This window comes from Pseudonaja textilis, chromosome 5 (assembly GCF_049901715.1).
Source record: "Pseudonaja textilis isolate UNSWEBS1 chromosome 5, rPseTex1.2, whole genome shotgun sequence".
NCBI classification, from domain to species: Eukaryota; Metazoa; Chordata; class Lepidosauria; order Squamata; family Elapidae; genus Pseudonaja; species Pseudonaja textilis.
The window spans coordinates 41,427,757-41,446,678 of NC_141994.1; the positions used below are offsets into that span (position 1 = coordinate 41,427,757).

At 34.1% G+C, this 18,922-nt stretch overlaps 1 protein-coding gene across 1 annotated transcript; it reads left to right on the forward strand.

Annotated features, from left to right (window-relative positions):
- Positions 1-4,843: 4,843 nt before the first annotated feature.
- Positions 4,844-15,371, forward strand: METAP2 (methionyl aminopeptidase 2). The gene is made up of 11 exons (XM_026698558.2): positions 4,844-5,041; positions 5,950-6,054; positions 8,515-8,580; positions 10,098-10,200; positions 10,950-11,111; positions 11,575-11,756; positions 11,836-11,930; positions 12,020-12,116; positions 12,467-12,570; positions 13,423-13,538; positions 15,036-15,371. The coding sequence occupies exons 1-11, from the start codon at positions 4,879-4,881 to the stop codon at positions 15,286-15,288; spliced, it is 1,446 nt and encodes a 481-aa protein (XP_026554343.1). The 5' UTR covers positions 4,844-4,878; the 3' UTR covers positions 15,289-15,371.
- The last annotated feature ends 3,551 nt before the right edge of the window (positions 15,372-18,922 follow it).

Sequence of the window (18,922 nt, forward strand, 5' to 3'; positions counted from 1 at the left end):
TGTTGGATGAAGAGCTGCTATCCATTTCATAATATTTTTTTCTGGCCTAATCACTCCATCATCATTCATATAAACTCTTATCTCGCTATAATGCTTCCTGCATGATAGAAAAGGAGCATAGTCTACAAAAGCTCACACTAATATATATAGAACTGATTTAAAAATTTGGGTTATATTATCAGTGGCTTATCCAATGATGGTATGATCTACCAAAATTGCTTTGTTCAGATAATTATTTTTCCATTTGGAATGCTTTTAGCAATTTTTTCCTTTACCCGTATTCATAGATCATATAAGAATGTAACAGTTTTTAAATTCAAGACAAAGCAAATCTGTACTTGTTTTTCCAAACAGCCTCAGATAAAAGTTTGTAACTGTAAGCTACTTGGAAACTGCTTAAAGAGGTTATGCATTCTCTTTGTAAGCTTTTTTTGAAGTGATCTGAAATTTAACTATAATGTTTATTCAAAAGCAAAGCCAGTGCAAGTAGGCTTACTTCCTGATAAATGTATTTAAGATTTATAATTTTACTTATGTTAAAAGCATTTCCTCCTATTATCACATGATCAGACTCCCTTTTATTTGATGAGATCAAATGATATTAAATTAAACTATCAATCAATTAATCCATAGCGCAATTCTTAAAAGGCTGGCTGAGTCTGCTTGTTCTGTAGTAAATAAGGCCCATGGAGATGACAGACTAGTCTACCTATTAATGTTTATTGCAAAGATTTACTTTGTAATGTTGCTTTAATGGGAGAGAATAACAGGTTTGTCAAAATTCAAACATATATTATCTCTGTTTTGATGGCTTTGAGAAACCAGCTGAAAAAAATGGCTCATTTCCATATTGTTGATTTTGGAGATGAAAAAAGAGAAATGAAAACATACAGCCATGACAGCTCTGCTCCCCTGCAATACTGTACAGCAATACATTTAATCATTAAACAATATTTTCAATGGCTAATATCCAAGGATAACAAATACTCAGGGTATTCACTTTTGTTCCCTTTTTGAAATATAGACATGCTTTTTTTTTCTCTCACCCTTGAAAAGTGAGTGTTCTTTAATGAATAATTTGAAATTTTTATTTATTTGTATTCAAACCTTTATTATGCTTACAAATAACGCAAGGCAGCATATCCAACATACCTAATTTTGCCTAGTTTCTCAATTTTATTTTAGGTGGTTATGTATTTTTGTCAAATTATCAGTCTGTATGAATGATAAAAACAAGCTTTTTGCAGAAAAATAAGCCTGGTAACTTTAATAACTATTTCTTTTTTTCTGTAAATGTTTTCCTCAACCTAGTGCCTTTTTGTTATATGTAATTTCACCTCTCAGTAACTACAGTAGCTGAATATTCTGAAAGTTTTAGCCCCAGCACATTTGAAAGGCATCAAGTTATATAATACTATGGATTTTCTGCAACAAATTCTTATAAATAGAAGTCTTCTATTAATACTTTTGGACACCCAATACATTTAAATAAATAAATACTAGGTCAACAATTGCTTTCTCCCTCCTAAAAGAATCCACCTATCATTGTCAATGGCAAAGTCCTTAAGAATACTATAACAGCTATACAAAGAGCTTCCTAAAGGACAATTGAAAGTATAAAGGGGGGAGTACAGCAATGGAATTTCCTTCAAGGTCACAACTTTTGACTAGTATCTATACAAGCCACTACGTGCGCCATTTCAGTTAAGAGAGATATAAAGGCATGGTTTATTATACCTTGTAATTCATCATATTTAGTGGAAAAATATGGCATATAGCAGTTTTATTTCAGTTTCCCCATAATTTATTTTAGTCTATATTTATTTAAAAGACTAAAATGGGTGCTGGTCACCTTAAATCATAACTCAGGGCAGCTGTTAGACATCAAGTAATAAAGTTAATCAAAGTAAAACATGCAGGCTATTAATTATACATCACAAGTAGCAAATCATTATAGATGCCCATAGTATTTAAGTGAAAGAAAGTTAAGGAGTTAAGAAAATTTGCTCTGATATTATCAAGCCAATATCAAGCCATTATAACTGAAGGGCATAGGACACCTTTTTGCCGACCAAATGAAAACAGGCACTTAATAATACTGACTCAAGCTCAATAGTGTTGGCAAAGAAACTTGGCAATAATCAGTCAAATACATTACAAAATGAAGACCAAGATTTTAGCGCTAGGTATATGTGCCAACTGAGGTGATAAGTTCTAAAAGAATTCCTTTTTCCATTCAAACCCAAAGTACTTCACCTTCTTATTATATGACTTAATAACAGTCAAGAACATCAAAATTAGCATAGTTGTGGTTGAAGTAAAATTTGCCCTTGGAAATCCTCAATCAAGTATTTTCTTTCTCAGTCTTGATTCTTTACCTTCCAGGATAACAGGCTGAGGCACTGGGTATAAAGAAGTATCATTTTAAGAGTTTCCCAGCTCTAACAACTGGGAAACAAAAGCCCTGTTTACATTGTGATGTAGAATAAAAAGGCAACTCTTTCAGTCATTTCCTTGGATGCAGCCTATCTTGTGCAATTACAGCTAGTTTGGGAACATGATGTACAGAATGCACACACCTACTATAAATAATAGCAAATAAAAAGTGCTTAATGGTTGACTATTCAAATAGTTGATAATCAAATTCAGATAATTTGACACAAATATAACAAATGTGCCTTTTGCATATGACATGTGGGGCAAATACACACATTCACCTCCAAATATACTAGAAAGTTAACAGAGTTGGAAGGGACCTTGGAGATCTTCTAGTCCAACTCCCTGCTCAGGCAGGAAGCTCTATAACATTTCAGACAAATGATTATCCAATTTCTTCTTTAAAATTTCCAGTGTTGGAGCATTCACAACTTCTGGAGGCAAGTTGTTCCACTGATTGTTCTGGCTATGGTCACAAGTCCCTCCCTCTCTCCTATATTTGTTCACTAGCGAAGGCACTAATTACCTTGGCACATGACACTTTCTTGGCTTGGGAAAAGCTTTGTAGGTACTTGGCACATATATTTTACTTTTATCAAATTAAATTACATTAAAATCATTTTGTAACTTAAATAAGTCTTCTCATGCATCCTACGTCTAACTAGTCACATCTCCTTTCATAGAAAAAGCTGTAAACATCAATTAAATTAACTGCATATTAAATTGAATCTATAGCTATCTCTTAGTGGATAGGAATATATATGTGTGTGTGTGTGTGTGTGTGTATATGTATATTTATATGTAGGTCTAGGTGTGTTCGGGTCTTTTCCCGTGTAAGATTAAGAGTATCTTGGCGACGTTTCGGCGAGCTCCCACTCACCATCCTCAGGCTGGTGCTTTCGGCTTTGTGACAGTGCAAGCAGTGTGTGATCGGAGCTGCTGTCTCTCTATAAACATGTGACAATCTACGAAAACATATATATATATGTGTGTGTGTGTGTGTGTGTGTGCGTGTTCATAGATTTTCATGGGTACAGGTATGCAGGTCTTGGTGTGTTTGGGTCTTTTCCCATGTAAGATTGAGAGTATCTTGGTCCCACTCACCGTCTTCACCATCGAAAGCACTAGCCTGAAAATGGCGAGTGGGACCTTGTCGAAACGTCGCCAAGATACTCTCAATCTTACACGGGAAAAGACCCGAACACGCCAAGATCTGCATATACACACACACACACAAATTGGGTGCAAACCCAATTGGTTTTAATTTACAAAACAAGATTATAATTTTACATGTGCTAACTTATGCTTTATAATTTATTCAACAGACTATGGTCAAAACAGAATGTAGCTTAGCCTCAGAACAATGAGGATCCAGCTTAGACACTTGTCTACATTTCTTCTTTCGATATACTTAGGTAGTAAAAAATCAAGGCTGCTTTTCAAGGTATTGTAAATTGTATATCAGGAATATGTTGAATTGTAACAGGCTATTTACAGGCATGAGATCCAATTTCCCAATTTCACGTTTCTTTTAAAAGCTTTAAACTAAGTCACAGAATTCTATACCACCTTATAGTGCAGTATTCAATTATTTATTAGCCTTGGGCCTTATCAAGTGCAAAGTTCCAGAAACAATTACTAAAATTTAATAAATGCAATTTAAAATGGAATTGGATAAAATACAATTTAAAATGAAATTGGAATAAAATACGATTTAAAATGAAATTGGACTAAAATATAGTCTAAAATGAAATTGGAATAATACAATAATTTAACATATAAAATATGATAAAATTATATTTCGGTGTCACCCCTGCAATCTACCCCAATCAGTCCCACATATGCAGATCTCAACTGAACCATTTTGCTTAAGTACTGTGCTGTATTAAATGTTACTTTCAGATTGAAAACTGTCCAAATCTTTTTTTCCTAGGGTTGTCATCGTAAACTTTTAAGCACACAAAGTGGCCACGGTTTTCATTAAAGTTTTCATCTGAAGCAGACTTCAGCATAAAAACTTTTGCTGCAGTAACTGTGATTCCGTTGGTGCTTAGCTGGAAACTAGTTTCATTCAGTTCAGCGGGGCTCATTTCCAACTGAATCCGGCTTTAATCACTCGTCGTGTTCTTTCCTGCAAGATAAATCTGTAAAACTCAGAACCATAATATAGTTTGGTGGGAAAGACGGAGACCTACTAACTCTATATAAAAGAACAATTAAATTCCCACGAAGAGCCACAGAGCACTTCGCAACTCAAACCTCGCGGAACCTTCCAGGCGCACGTGCCGACAACCGCCTCCTTGCCGAGTTCTCCACTTTCCCGGCGTGCCTCACTCCTGCACCATAGAGTAGCCGGAGCACGAGCGGCAGCCCTTTCCGATATCTTGCCCCTTCTGTGCCTGCTGTTAGTGGCAGTCTTGGGAACGTCGATGAGCGCTCAACATGGCGGGCGTGGAGCAAGAAGCCATCCCCGTGGAGGAAAAACACCTGAACGGAGAGCTGCTTTTGGAGCCCGAGGAAAGAGAAAGCACCGGTGGGGTTGCCGCCGATGAAAACGCCAAGAAAAAACGCAAGAAGAAAAAGAAAAGCAAAGGAGGAGCTGTCGGTACGAAGGGACCTGGGCCGGGCAAGGCAAGCTAGGGTGGAGAGGCCCGGCCGCCACAGGGAAAGGAAAGGTTGGAGTGGCCGAGGAAGCAACTTTTCCGAAAGCAGGGCGGAATAGTTGCCTGAATATGGGGAAGCGTGACAGGGGAACGAAGGTGTTGGCCATATTTAAGTTCGCATTCGAGTGGAACAACAGTGGACCAACCCTTTGGTTCCCGTGGAAAGGCGTTTGAATGATACCGGACGATCGCCTTGTTCCCTGGTGCCCTACCGCTGCTGCTGGAGAATTTAAAAAATGTTTTCGGGAAGTGATGGCGGGGAACATAAGTCATTTTGGTATTAATGGTGGGAATACTGTGATATATGAAAGTTAAATTTAGTGCGCTGTGTTCAGGAGGATTTCTTGCATAAGAAATCTTGTCTTAACAAGGGCATATTTCCACTGTTCTGTAAAGAAACAGGGCTTGTGAACTGGATTGAGGGAGAGATTTTATTAAAAATTTAAGCACAGTATTTACATAGATGAGGAGAAATTGTACTTAACAGAATTCACAATTAATACATTATTTAATACAATATTTTCAAGTGGTGACTGATCTTTTAGATGAATGTCTAAATAGGTTGAGCAGTAGGGATAAAATAAATTATTGCAAAATGGCACTAAACTGTGTGATTGTCATAGTTTAGAAAAATAAGATATAAGAATATAAGCTGATTGTGGAGATAGAAAGTGTAAATGGGTTTAAACTCTTTCAGTAGAAGAGTTTAGGTTAAGTGAACAATAGATTAGAATGTATAGCTATGCTTTCTAAAATGTGTAGTTTTTTATTCATTGTGAAGAATTACATAAGATCACTGATATCTGGGAGTTTGACATTCTGTTAACTTACTTGTTTATTTTACAAATAGGACAACAAGAGGCTGAAAAAGAGTTAGAGACAACATTAGATGAGGTAGCAAACCAACTAGATAAACAAACACTGGAAGAAAAGGAAAAAGATGATGACGATGAAGGTAAATATTCATGTGACTTTGTGCTAGAAGTATTTGTAGAATAAGAGTTTACTAGAATGGAGAACTGAAATTCATGTTGAAACAGTCTTATATAGATTATAGTAAATATGGTTTGGTTCACATAATCTTTAGCAGTGGATATTTAATTATGTTTATTGAATAAATAATGTTGCAAAAGGTATTTGGATTGCAGTAGGTTAGAAATGCCAAAAAGAAATAGGTTGAAGTGTCATCTAACTCTGATTTACAAATCTTGTAGATTGATAGATTGTCAAAAGCAAACAAGCCATGCTGCATGCGTATGACGCTGTGCTAACTCTTTGATTAAAAGGTTATGAAATATATATAAAATTCTAGATGATTGGAAGAAACAGATGAATACACATATCACATTTGTTTTCAGCCTGTTACATGGAGCATAATAATATTTAAACTTGTATGCTACCAATGTCTCTGGATGGTGCACAACATTTTTTTTAGCCAAAATTTTATTTATGTGTTAATACTATAAGATACATAAATACAAAAGAAAATAGTAGGGAAGTTAGGATAGGGAAAAGTGTGGGGAAAAGGCTAAAAAAAGAAAAACAGGCAACTTTCAATTTCCTTTGGTGCAGTAGAATAAAAAAGTAACATCAAAACTTACTTTTACATAACAGTATAAGCTATAAATACAGTACAGTATAAAGCTATGTAATTGTTAAAAGGCAAAATCAAAGTTTTGTTTTTTTCCACCTCAACCACAAAGTCTAGAACCGGCTTCCAAGTAGAAACAAAAGTAGTTGTATTTTTGTCTTTAATCAAAGCAGTCAGTTTTGCCATCTCTGCTAACTCCATCAACGTCTGCAGATATTCATCCATTGTGGGAATCAAAGTGTCCTTCCATTTTTGTGCATAAAATAATCTTGCTGCCATCAACATAGATAGCATCAAAGTTCCAGATTTTTTCCCCAAGTCTTCTTCCATTAAATGCAAAAGAAAAGTTTCTGGTTTTATCTTTGTATTTACTTTGAGAATCTTCTGTATTAAGATATAACTCCTCCAATGTTTCTTTGCTTTGTCACGTGTCTACCACAAGTGATAAAAGGTCCCTTCTTTACTTTTACATTTCCAACATTCTTTTGAAATACATTTATGCATTCTTGAAAACTTACCTGGTGTTAAATACCACTGAAACATTTTATAAAATTTTTCTTTTAAGTTATAATTTAATGTAAATTTTAATCCTTTCATCCACATATTGTCCCATTGTTCAAGCATGACATTATATCCAAAATTCCTTGTCCACTGAATCATGCAGTGCAGTATATATTCATTCTTCAAATTCAAAGTCAATAACAGTTTATAAACTTTAGCAATATGTTCATGACTACCACACAGTAGGATCTCTAAGTCATTTTTCACAAAATCAGAGCCATAACTCTTTTTATCTGCTTTAAATCTTTCAGTTGTAAATATGTAAACCAATGGCAGACATATCCTGATTCTAATTCCTCCTTAAGGATAGGATCACCAGAGTTAAAAGATATTATTTGACCATAAGTCTACCAATTACTTTGATCACGCACAACAATTAAACAGTATGCTAGTTTAAAGATAAAATGTAAACGCTACCTGAAAGGGTGGATGACATGTAAGTTTAAACAGTTTCATCAGTTCAAATACAGTGCTATCCACAGTAAACTTGCATACACATAGTTAATGTTATTTTGTAGAGTTCTTTGTGCTGCCTGAACTTGGTTGTTTGCATACGTTTCATTATTCAACTAGTTGCCCAGAGTCATTTAGGAGAGATCGATAGTATAGAAATGTAATGAATAAGTAAACTAGATAACATAATCAATGCTGGGATGACTGGGATTTGCTGCCTGTTTATATATGCAATATCTTGCCCTCAATTTTGTTCGGAATGTGGTTTCCTCCTGTGTAATTCCTTGATTAGAACATTGTTTTCTGCTTGATTGTTTTTCTGGTGTTGAGCTCTGCTTATTGCAGTGTTGGTTGCTGGAGACGACGATATGTTCTCTGTCTAATCTTAGACTAAGCCAAATCTAAAAATGCTAGGGAATTTCTGGAAGCTTGGCATTTAGCCAAATCAGCCATGAGTAAACACATGAGGATAAACCATATTTACACACCTTTCAAAGAGATGTTTTAAAAAAAAAACCTAGGAAGGCAATAAAAAGATGAACAAAATTAATCATAGTTTACAGATCATTTTTTTGGTGGGGAAAAAATGGGAAGTGGGAGCTCGTTGTGTCTTTTTTCCAGTTTGTTCAAAAAAAGCTGGGGTATAAATAAACTGATTATATGTGATCTAGTGCACAATATCAGCAGTATTTGCGATAAAACATTGCTATGACTTTATCATCAAATTAATGTTCTGGAAGAAAACTGGATGTCTAAATGTTGTTCTTTTAGGACATTTTCAGTATTTAATATTTTATCTGATTTGTGTAGATGGTGAAGGAGACGGTGACAGTGCAGCAGGAAAGAAAAAGAAGAAAAAGAAGAAAAAGAAAGGACGTAGGTGTTGGTTAAACATGAAATGCTTGTGAAATACTACTTTATTCTGAATAAAGGCAATGATTCATTGCCTAGTTGGCTGCCATATAGCATTGGCACACTTGAGCAACATTCTTAAGTATTGGATTTGCCCTTGTTGATCAGTGAAAGAACGCTGATCTTCCATTCTGATTAAAATGTAATATCAACACAGTATCTTGATTTGGTCTTCTATGGATGCTTGCACACATTTGGATTCTGAGATTAAACATACTATCAGGTACTTAATTGTTTTTTTTTCCCAGACGCAGTAAATACTTTCAGTATCTGAGACAAAGGATTTAATCGATGCTTTAAAATGTTTATAAAATAAATTAATATATGTACAGACAGAAAATGACTACAGGTAATCCTCATTCAGTGACTTTAAAGTTACGAGGGTACTGAAAGAGGATTTTTAATTGTTTCTCATAGTTGTAGCTGTTGCAGTATCCTGTGGACACTTGATTACAATTCGGGGTCTTGGCCACCGGTTCACAATTTATGGTTGCAGGTCACATTTGTAACCTTCACTCTGGCAAGCAAGTCAATAGGAAGCCAGCAGGAAGTTACAAATGCTGATCATGCGACCATTGAGTTCTTCAGCTGTGTGGGATTCGCCTAAAAACTGCAACTAGAACTGCAGCAACTACCGTCATAAGTCAGTTTGGTCATATGATGTCATGTTTTTTGACTTCACTTAGTGATGTCCCAAAGGTACTTTTTCAAAAGGCAACTGGATTTTCTTTGTTTTGCTTGAAGACATTTTGCTTCTCATCCAAGAAATTCCTCCAGTTTTGACTGAATGGCAGAGAATGGAAGGATTTATATTCCTAGTAGAAATCTTTCCATTCTCCACCATTCAGCTAGAACTGGAGAAGCAAAATGTCTTCAAGCAAAATAGTTGCATTTTGAAAACCTTTGAGACAACCATGACCTGGATGACTGAAACCTCTGTAGACATTCACTTAAGTGATGGAGTTACTGCTCCAAATTACTATTATTAAGTGGATTCTACCTATATAGCATTATACAGCATGCAAGTATTTTGTGAAGGAGAGTTCTCCAACAGTGATCCTTAAAAAGATAAGCCATTTTTTCTCAATGAAATACAAATGTAAGACTAAAGGGACTTTTAAAAGCTAAGGAACTGTAGTGTCTGTGTGCATACCCAAATACACAGGTAATACACAACTATTTTATTTTTAACAAAAGATAGCCTTAATGCTTTATGAGTAGTGTAGATTCTATCCTAGAGTCATGTGAATATTTATGTTAATATTGTTTTAAAGAAACTCACATGGTATCCATAAGACAAGCAATTTATCTGGCCAAGAAAAACTTTGGGGAGAATTTTGAGCATTCTGAGAATTGTTCATTTAACATGTACTCGGTTTTTGACTAAAACTCGGACAATAAGTAAGGATTATTTTAAAAAGAAATATCTGTTGACAATGGTTTTTTTATTCTAAGACAGACTAAGTCTCTTTCTCTAACAGCAAAGCTGCAGACAGACCCACCATCTATTCCAATATGTGACTTGTTTCCCAGTGGGATATTTCCAAAAGGCGAAGAATGCGAGTATCCAGCAACGCAAGATGGGTATGTGTCTTGATATGTCTTTTTCAATTTAGGGTTCAAGACACTGATAATTTAATTGATAAGGATATTACTTTTGAAGACTCATCTACACTTCAAATATTTTATTTTGCACTTTATAATATATCTGGGCAAGAAATAGGTTTGGCATGCATTTGTGTGATTTATAGTATATCAGCAAGTTTCTAATAATGGCAGCAGTAGGTATGTATATATGTGTATGCATGTATTTATGTATCACAATTGGCCTCAGAAACAGTGTATAACCAAAGAAAACCCACCCATAGGGCCTTAGGTTTTGCACTACCCCAAAGATTGGGAAAATAGCCAGATCTTTAATAGTGTCCTGAGCATCCTGAGAAAATGGAATATAACCATTGCAGAGTAAGGCTGATAATTATGGATAATATATACTGGTACCCAAATCCCCTTTTTTAAATCTCAGCATATAATTTGGCAGATCTATGTAGTTGATTAGTAGCTGAATGCAATATTTTGATGTTTAAAGAGATAACTGTAAGTACTTGACAGTTTAAAGAATTATTTGGCATTTTTGTAGAATCATATGGCAAAAAATATCAATGTCAACTTGGAGTTAGATGAAAATTAATATTTTGAAAAGTTACATTTTTTTAGTGGACTCCACTACCACCCTCTGCACCCTCCCACCCCCAAATTGAAATTCATCTAATACTTGGTTTGGATTTCACGTTATGATGACAAATATCTGACTTTTCTTTTCAATATTAAAGGAGAACGGCTGCTTGGAGGACTACAAGTGATGAAAAGAGAGCGCTAGATCAAGCAAGTGAAGAGATCTGGAATGATTTCAGAGAGGCTGCTGAAGCACATAGACAAGTGAGGAAATACGTTATGAGCTGGATCAAGCCTGGAATGACCATGATCGAAATTTGGTAATAATAAAATATAGTAACTTTTTTAAAAAAATAATGAAAGTCTAACATTTTAACTTAAAAAAAGATAGCATAGTAGATCACATTTTTGTAGGTTTAACTTTTAATTATTTTCACTGTACAAGCCTTGATGAATGTGGAAGCTTAGCATAACAATTCTATAAAGCAATAAAAATTGTTCTTCATTTATTTTGAATAATTAAATATGGATATATAAGGTTATCAGTAGTCTCCTAGTATTATGCAAAACTGTTTAAAATACTGTGAAATATCTCTAGGTTTGCATATCAAATCAAAATTTCCACAGAATTTATACTTCTGAAACAAAACGTTAGTCTTACACAGTACTGTGTAATGTCAATGGTATGCCTGGATATAATAGATAACTAGAAACAGCTGAAACATGGCTTCTATACAGCTAAGTAAACCTATGGAAACAAACCTTTTTGTTTACTTTTTCTAGTGAAAAACTAGAAGATTGTTCACGGAAGTTGATACGAGAAAATGGCTTAAATGCTGGGCTTGCATTTCCCACAGGGTGTTCTCTGAATAATTGTGCAGCCCACTATACCCCCAATGCTGGAGATCCAACTGTTTTGCAGTATGATGATATCTGCAAGATAGATTTTGGAACACATATTAATGGTGAGTTCCTCTTTCTTAAAACATAATCATATAATTTAGTTGGAAGCAAGTTATTTTATCTCCTTTTATCTAATTTCAGGTCGTATCATTGACTGTGCTTTTACTGTCACATTCAATCCAAAATATGACAGGCTCTTACAAGCTGTAAAAGATGCAACTAATACTGGAATAAAGGTATACTCCGAAATAGTACAATTCTGTCCTTATCTATACTGTAAAAGTGAAGATAAAAATAATTTTCATTTTCTCTTGTATATAAATAGTGTGCTGGAATAGATGTTCGCCTCTGTGATGTTGGTGAAGCTATCCAGGAAGTCATGGAATCTTATGAAGTTGAAATTGATGGTAAAACCTATCAAGGTGATTTATGTTCCAACTAATATGTATGGTTATCTTGATAAAAACTGAAGAGTTTGCTTATATAATACCTACAATAAAATATTTTGAAGCTGATTTTTAAAACATCAATATATTTTTCTAAACTCTGAATATTGAGTTTTTTAAATTGCTTATTTCAGAAGATATAATTTTTCTAGTTATTAAATATATGCAAATCAGCCAAAACTAACTTAAGATTCAAGTTGCATTTGTAAAACTCAAATCTTATGAAAATGCACAAAGTCCATTAAATCTCACATTTCCTGTGATGTTTTACACTGCCCTCTTACTTACATGCATCTATTTATCTTAATATTTTTCATTTTATGTAGTGAAACCTATTCGGAATTTGAATGGACACTCTATTGGGCCATACAGGATACACGCAGGCAAAACTGTTCCCATTGTGAAAGGAGGGGAAGCAACAAGAATGGAAGTAAGTATAGATAAACAGTCTGATCATACTCATGCTTACTTGGAGGTACCACTGATTTCAATATTTTTAACTTCCAATAAATGTTTTGACCAGCAGGAGCATTTTGGGATTTTGTAAAAATGTCATGGATGCAACTACAAAACGCTATTGGAATGCAAACTGGGTGCCAAGTAGTGCAATCAGTCACAACACCCATAATGTAGAAAAGCAAATTAAGGAAACCAAATATGGATGGACTGGGTTGAAAAAAAATTCTGGTCAGTGGGATGTCAAAACAATTACGTTCTTGTACCACTGATCTTTTGTTATCTGTACAATAATTGCTCTTTAAAAATAATTCCAAATTAACTGTTCATATGATTAAATGTGGTTGCTCATCAAAATTAAGATGTTGTGAGATAGATTAAAAATCTAATAAATATACAATACAGTTTTAGTACAGTGCATTGATACTTGCCATTTTGCAGGTGGATAGCCTTCACTGACAACTTCATGTAAACATTGAATAAAAAGGTACCTTATGGTCTTCACAAGAAAGGACCTTTTACTGCTAAATGGATGCTCCATTAGGAACTTTGTTATAAGAAAAATATACATTCCCTTTCAGAACTGCTAATTTGCAGGAAGTAAATAACTTTACTCTGAACAAAGACTTACTGGTTAATTCAGCCAATCTTCCTGACACGAGGAATGAAATGATTACGTTTCTTCTTAATAAAAAAAAATTGGCGTATGACATGTGTAAACAGCATTATGACCAGATTAATTTTGGAGCGGGTAGCCCAGTTCAGATTCATAATTTTGGACATAGTATATACATATACTAAATTCATATATGTTTCTTTTTAATAGGAAGGAGAAGTATACGCTATAGAAACCTTCGGTAGCACAGGAAAGGGGGTTGTTCATGATGATATGGAATGTTCTCATTATATGAAGAACTTTGATGTTGGACATGTGCCTATAAGGTTAGTGCTGATTTTACTGCATTATATGAAGATGTAATTTTAAGTATTCTTACGTTATGGGGGGAAAAGATTCAAAACTTGAAAAGGGTGGTAAGAACATAGTGCTTATATGAAACATAGTTGTAGTTCCTCTTGTGAAACATCCAAAAATATAAGTTGTGTTTCTCTGAGCAGATGGGAGCAGATAATAAACAGCATAACAACAATAATAAAATAATAAAAAGTAGGCAAATTATCACCAAAAACTGCTTTACTGGAATTGGCATATTAAAAGCAGACATTTCTGCCAAATTCATCTTTGAAGATGAATTTGGAGGTCATATTTCAAAGTTACACCTAGCTTCTTTGGCATGGTTTGGGCCTTGCTCTGAAAATTGTGAGTTCATCTGGAACATTACCATTTTGGGACTTGGATCTATTGATGGAGGGAAAATTAGATTTGGACAAATTAGAAATTGGTGTACCAGTGTAATATCTGCAGTCCAATTAAATTAGTGTCCTAATTTTGTGCCTTCAAGTTATTTTAATGTCATGAATGGCTTCAGTTGTTTATTTTCTAGCATTTTTATTATGCTTAACCTGACAGATTCTGGATAGTTAATATTCATCTCATAAAGGAATCATATTGACATGTCATCACAGTAATAATAAAACAATGGTACTAACACATATGAAGTAATAAGGACAATTCATGTTGTGGGCAATAAGGATTTCAGTTAGTTGCATATTAAGGATGGGATGGTTATTGAAAAGACTATCCCAAATCCTAAGGAATGTGTCTCCTCACTAAAGAATGAAAATTCACCATGATTAATAGTTGTTTTTCTGCATGGAAATAAAGCCAATAAACCAAATAAAGCTGCATTGCACTTCCTAAATGTGCTCGTTACCATATTCCTTGATCACAATCCTGGAAAACACTTTCCCAGGCAGTTTTAACCGGCTAATCTTGCTGTAGTTTTTGCATTCACTCTTACTACCCTTCCCTTTGTATAAGTGAACAGTATTGGCATTCTTTCCAGTTGTTAAGCAAGTTTTCACACACAAAGAATTTGCCCAGTCACTCTAAAAGCAACCCACACCTATGTAATCTCTCATGTTAATTTTTTTGCAGGACTCCTTATATAAATTTTCTTATCTGCAAACTATCTTTCCCCCAAGCATCCTTGTTCATACTTCCTGTTTGTGTAGTTCCATATGATTCTTTAAAACAATTGTTTTAATTATTCCAAGCATCTTTCATATCTTTTTTCATTGCATCTATTTCTATTCTATGGGGACATTTCATTATTTACATTCACTCTTACTTTTGCTCTCATTTCTTTCATTTTTTTTCATAAATTGTTCTCCCGTTATTGAAAACCACATACTGATAGGCTGCACAGAGTAACTGATGAGGAATCAAATATTGAATGTCTGATATGATTCTGTATAATTATTTCAATTTTCATTAATACCTGCTTTAAATGTATACATTTATTATTCTCTTTCTTTCAGGCTTCCAAGAGCAAAACACTTGCTGAATGTTATCAATGAAAATTTTGGTACTCTTGCCTTTTGCCGTAGATGGTTAGATCGTCTGGGAGAAAGTAAATATCTAATGGCACTGAAGAACCTATGTGACTTGGGTATAGTGGACCCATATCCTCCCCTATGTGATATTAAAGGCTCATACACAGCACAGTTTGAGCACACCATATTATTGCGTCCAATGTGCAAAGAAGTTGTCAGCAGAGGAGATGACTATTGAAATTTCAAAGCCATTACCTCATTTATGTACTCTGTTGGAACATGTTATGCCAGAATAAATTTGCAGTCTGTTTTAACAGTCAACTTAATGTGATAACTTTCCATGTTCAGAAGAAAAGAATTTAATCAAAGGCAAGTTCTCTAATGTAACTAAGGAAAAAAACAGCTACTGGGGCTTCTAGAATGTTTCAGATTACTTCTATATTTTTCTTTTGTGAGAAATATGCTACAAAGTGTTATTTTTAGTTTGGAATGAGTTATACATATTGTTTGAAATATTTCTGAAAAAATGCTTTTCAGGTATATATATTATCATATTCTTACTTGAATGCTTTGAATGATCACAAATGATTTCTGCACCTAAGCTGTCTTTGCTGTTGCCTTTTAAACTGCCTGGAATGCATTTTGTAAAATAAATAAATAAATCACAAATTCAAATAGTTTTTAAAAGTGTCACAATCCAAGGCAGTAACACACTGGAAAATCTCTCCCATTAATCCACCTTTTGATAGAAAAAGTTTCCAGTGTAAGCACAGCAAGCAAATACAAAGTATGCTTTAATTTTAGCTGCATTGTGTACGTTTTTATTTTGCTTCATTATTTTGCTTTGAATCAAATTACTGGGTTTTCTTTCTGATATGCTTTATAATAGAGTGGGCTAGGACTAGCCATTTTTCTTGCAGTGAAATGCTGCATTTTTTTAACCTTACAAGGGATTTAAGAGAAGTAAATGGTGAATCATGATGGGCTGGCATAGAATTTGAGGGAATTTTGAAGCTGCTTGACCTGGTTGTAAAATTAATTAAGCAGCACTGAAGGGGCAACATATGGTAAACCCAAGGCTGTATTGTAGACTTAGAATTTAAAAAAAAACCAATGTAAATACTTTTATGGTATTTTTAGAAAATTGCAGTGGTGTATCCATGAAGTCATGTGGAATCAACTCAAAGGCCATTTTATTTTTTTGGCACTGTATTGCTTATTAAAAAGTACAGTGTTGTTACAACCCTCTCAAATTCCAAGTGTGGGATCTACTCACTTGGTGAATTCTGGAGGCTACTACTGAAATAGGCTAGTACGTTTATTCTCTGCCATTCCTGTATGATAAACACTAGCTAGTGTTTATAGAAGCCTGTCTTATAACAGGCTATTTCTTCTAACTACAGTGTGAGCTTCTATATTTTTAACTTACTAGAAATTTTTACTTATAAAAGCTTGATACAAGGAGTTCATCTCCTATGCAGTACAGTTGAAGCCAATCAAAATCACACAGAATCATTCTGTTCTTAACGTACAAAAAGTTTGAACCGTAGTGCTTTTTGTTCTATTCAAACCAGGATTAATGGAACATCCAAAGGTTAAAATCGTTAAAATATTTGGTGGAGCTACTATGTCGTAACGGTAGAGCTCATTAAGGTATTGTATAAACTAAGAGGTTTCTTAGTTGCAGTACTATTTAACTTGGAAAGGTTGAAGCTGTTAAATATATTATAGCTTTGCCAACCTATAATCTTGGCTATTGCGATTAAAAATACACAATGCTGGATTCTTCAGAAGCTAGAAGGAATATTTCAGTTTTAATAACTTTCCATGTTTTTATAGATACTAAAATAATATTTTAAATATTGAGCTCTTATTATTTGTGTTAGAAAAAGTATACATATAAAAAGTTGCAAACAAGTTGTAATCTGCAGGCTGCTGGGATACGGCTTTATAGTAGTGTAAATAGTTTCACAAACCTCGCAGAGAACTGATGAGAAATCAAGTATAATTCCTAAGTTCCTGCGAAAACTTAAGAAAACATATATATATATTTAGCTCAAAGACAATAGAACTGAAAACAGCTGAACAATTAGCACTATGTTTAAGACTTTTGAAAAACAAAGTATAAAAAATAAGCATGCTATTTTTGACTTTTTATGTAATAAAGCTGGAGCCTTTCCTTCACACCCTAGCACAGGTCTCCAAACCTAGCAACTTTTAAGACTTGTGGACTTCAACTCCCAGATTTCTGGGATTTGAAGTCCACAAGTCTTAAAAGTTGCTAAGTTTGGAGACCCCTGTCCTGGCATATTTTTTCTTTGCAAGAGAAACCAAGCAGGTCTTTGAGATTAAAATATCTATTGTCGCTAATGGTATTACTTAAAGGATAAGAGGATAGGTGGAACTCTTTCTTGGCAAGCATATAAAAAAAATTAAAGGTTTTACATTTGGAATTTATGATAACCTAAATGTTAAAAGCACAGGCTAAGAACTACCTGAACTGATTGTACAGACACTGGGGCTTCTTTTAAAAGATTAAATCTGTGTCATAGAATACAAATTCAGCATGGAAATGAAATCTGATGCATTGTAATTGTCTTTTAAGTTCATTATTCTCATTGAGATTTTCCTCAGTCCTTTTAATTTCTTAATCATTTTTCTTCTATTTCTGTTCTGTTCCTGTCACATAGTTTTATTTACAGAAAATCTTGTGCATCTTTTAAAGTGATAAAAACAGAGTTTGTGCCCTCTAAATTTGTAATGTTATCTGCCTCCATTGTGTTCTCAAGACTGAACTATTATATCTTTTGCTACCTCGTGTGATGCAGAAAATACATGGAAAAGTATCTGCTGAGTAGGCTTGCCTTGCAAATAATAGCCATTAATATGAAACATGCAGAGGAAGGCAAGTTTTGTTGTAAATGAAAATCACAATTAACCACCATAAGATATCTGAAGCAAGTATTTTAAACTCTTTAAGAATAAGACTCAATGTAATTATTATTGTAACTTGGACAAAGACCTTCTCTGTATTACACTTCCTGATTTGGCTTTCTGTGGATCTATTCTATGGCAAGAAATCAATTATTCAAGAGTGCTAACTTGATTCTTAAAAGTTTCCTATGAAGAGAATTAAAATAGATTTCTATGTAAATTCAGCTATATCTAAAGTCATTTTTGCAAACCTGTTTTCAGAAGAAGGCACGAGTGTTTATTTTCCACATGAATGTTCCTATATGAGAAAGTATGGTATTAGCCTTTCTTGCCATTGAGAAACTTGCACAGGATATTTCACAACAGATAAGAATGGTTTCTCCAAACCATGGAGAAATTTTTTTGAGAGAATGTGAGAGAACTGTAGTTCAGATACCTTCATATTTAGATCAGTAGGACAAAAAGTTAAAGGCAATTTTGGTGGGTTTTGTTATGCTCTGGAGAATTTTAATTTGAGCCTCATTGATGCAGTAGTATGAACATTGAAAAGTATTACAATCTAGTCATAATGTAAATTTCCCTCCAATTTGCTCTGAATGACCCACTTAATTGCCAAAGCTAGCCTATGCTGTAGTTTTGCATTGGATAAATGAACATAAGGAGCAGCTGAAATTGAAGCGCTCAAAAAAAAAAAAAGACCACGAAGACCTTTACATTTAGAAAGGGACACGCTAGATAAAAAATCATTAATATGTATAGAGTAATATTTTGAATGTTGTTTTCCAGTAGAAACTATAAACAGTATTTAGGAAAAATTAAGGCAATAATCTGACTGACATGTGCTGTAAAACCTTAGTAATCAAAAAAATATTCCAGATATGTTAATAGCAAAAAAAGTTTAATTATCTTCCATTGATTTTACTATGGCAAGTGACAGA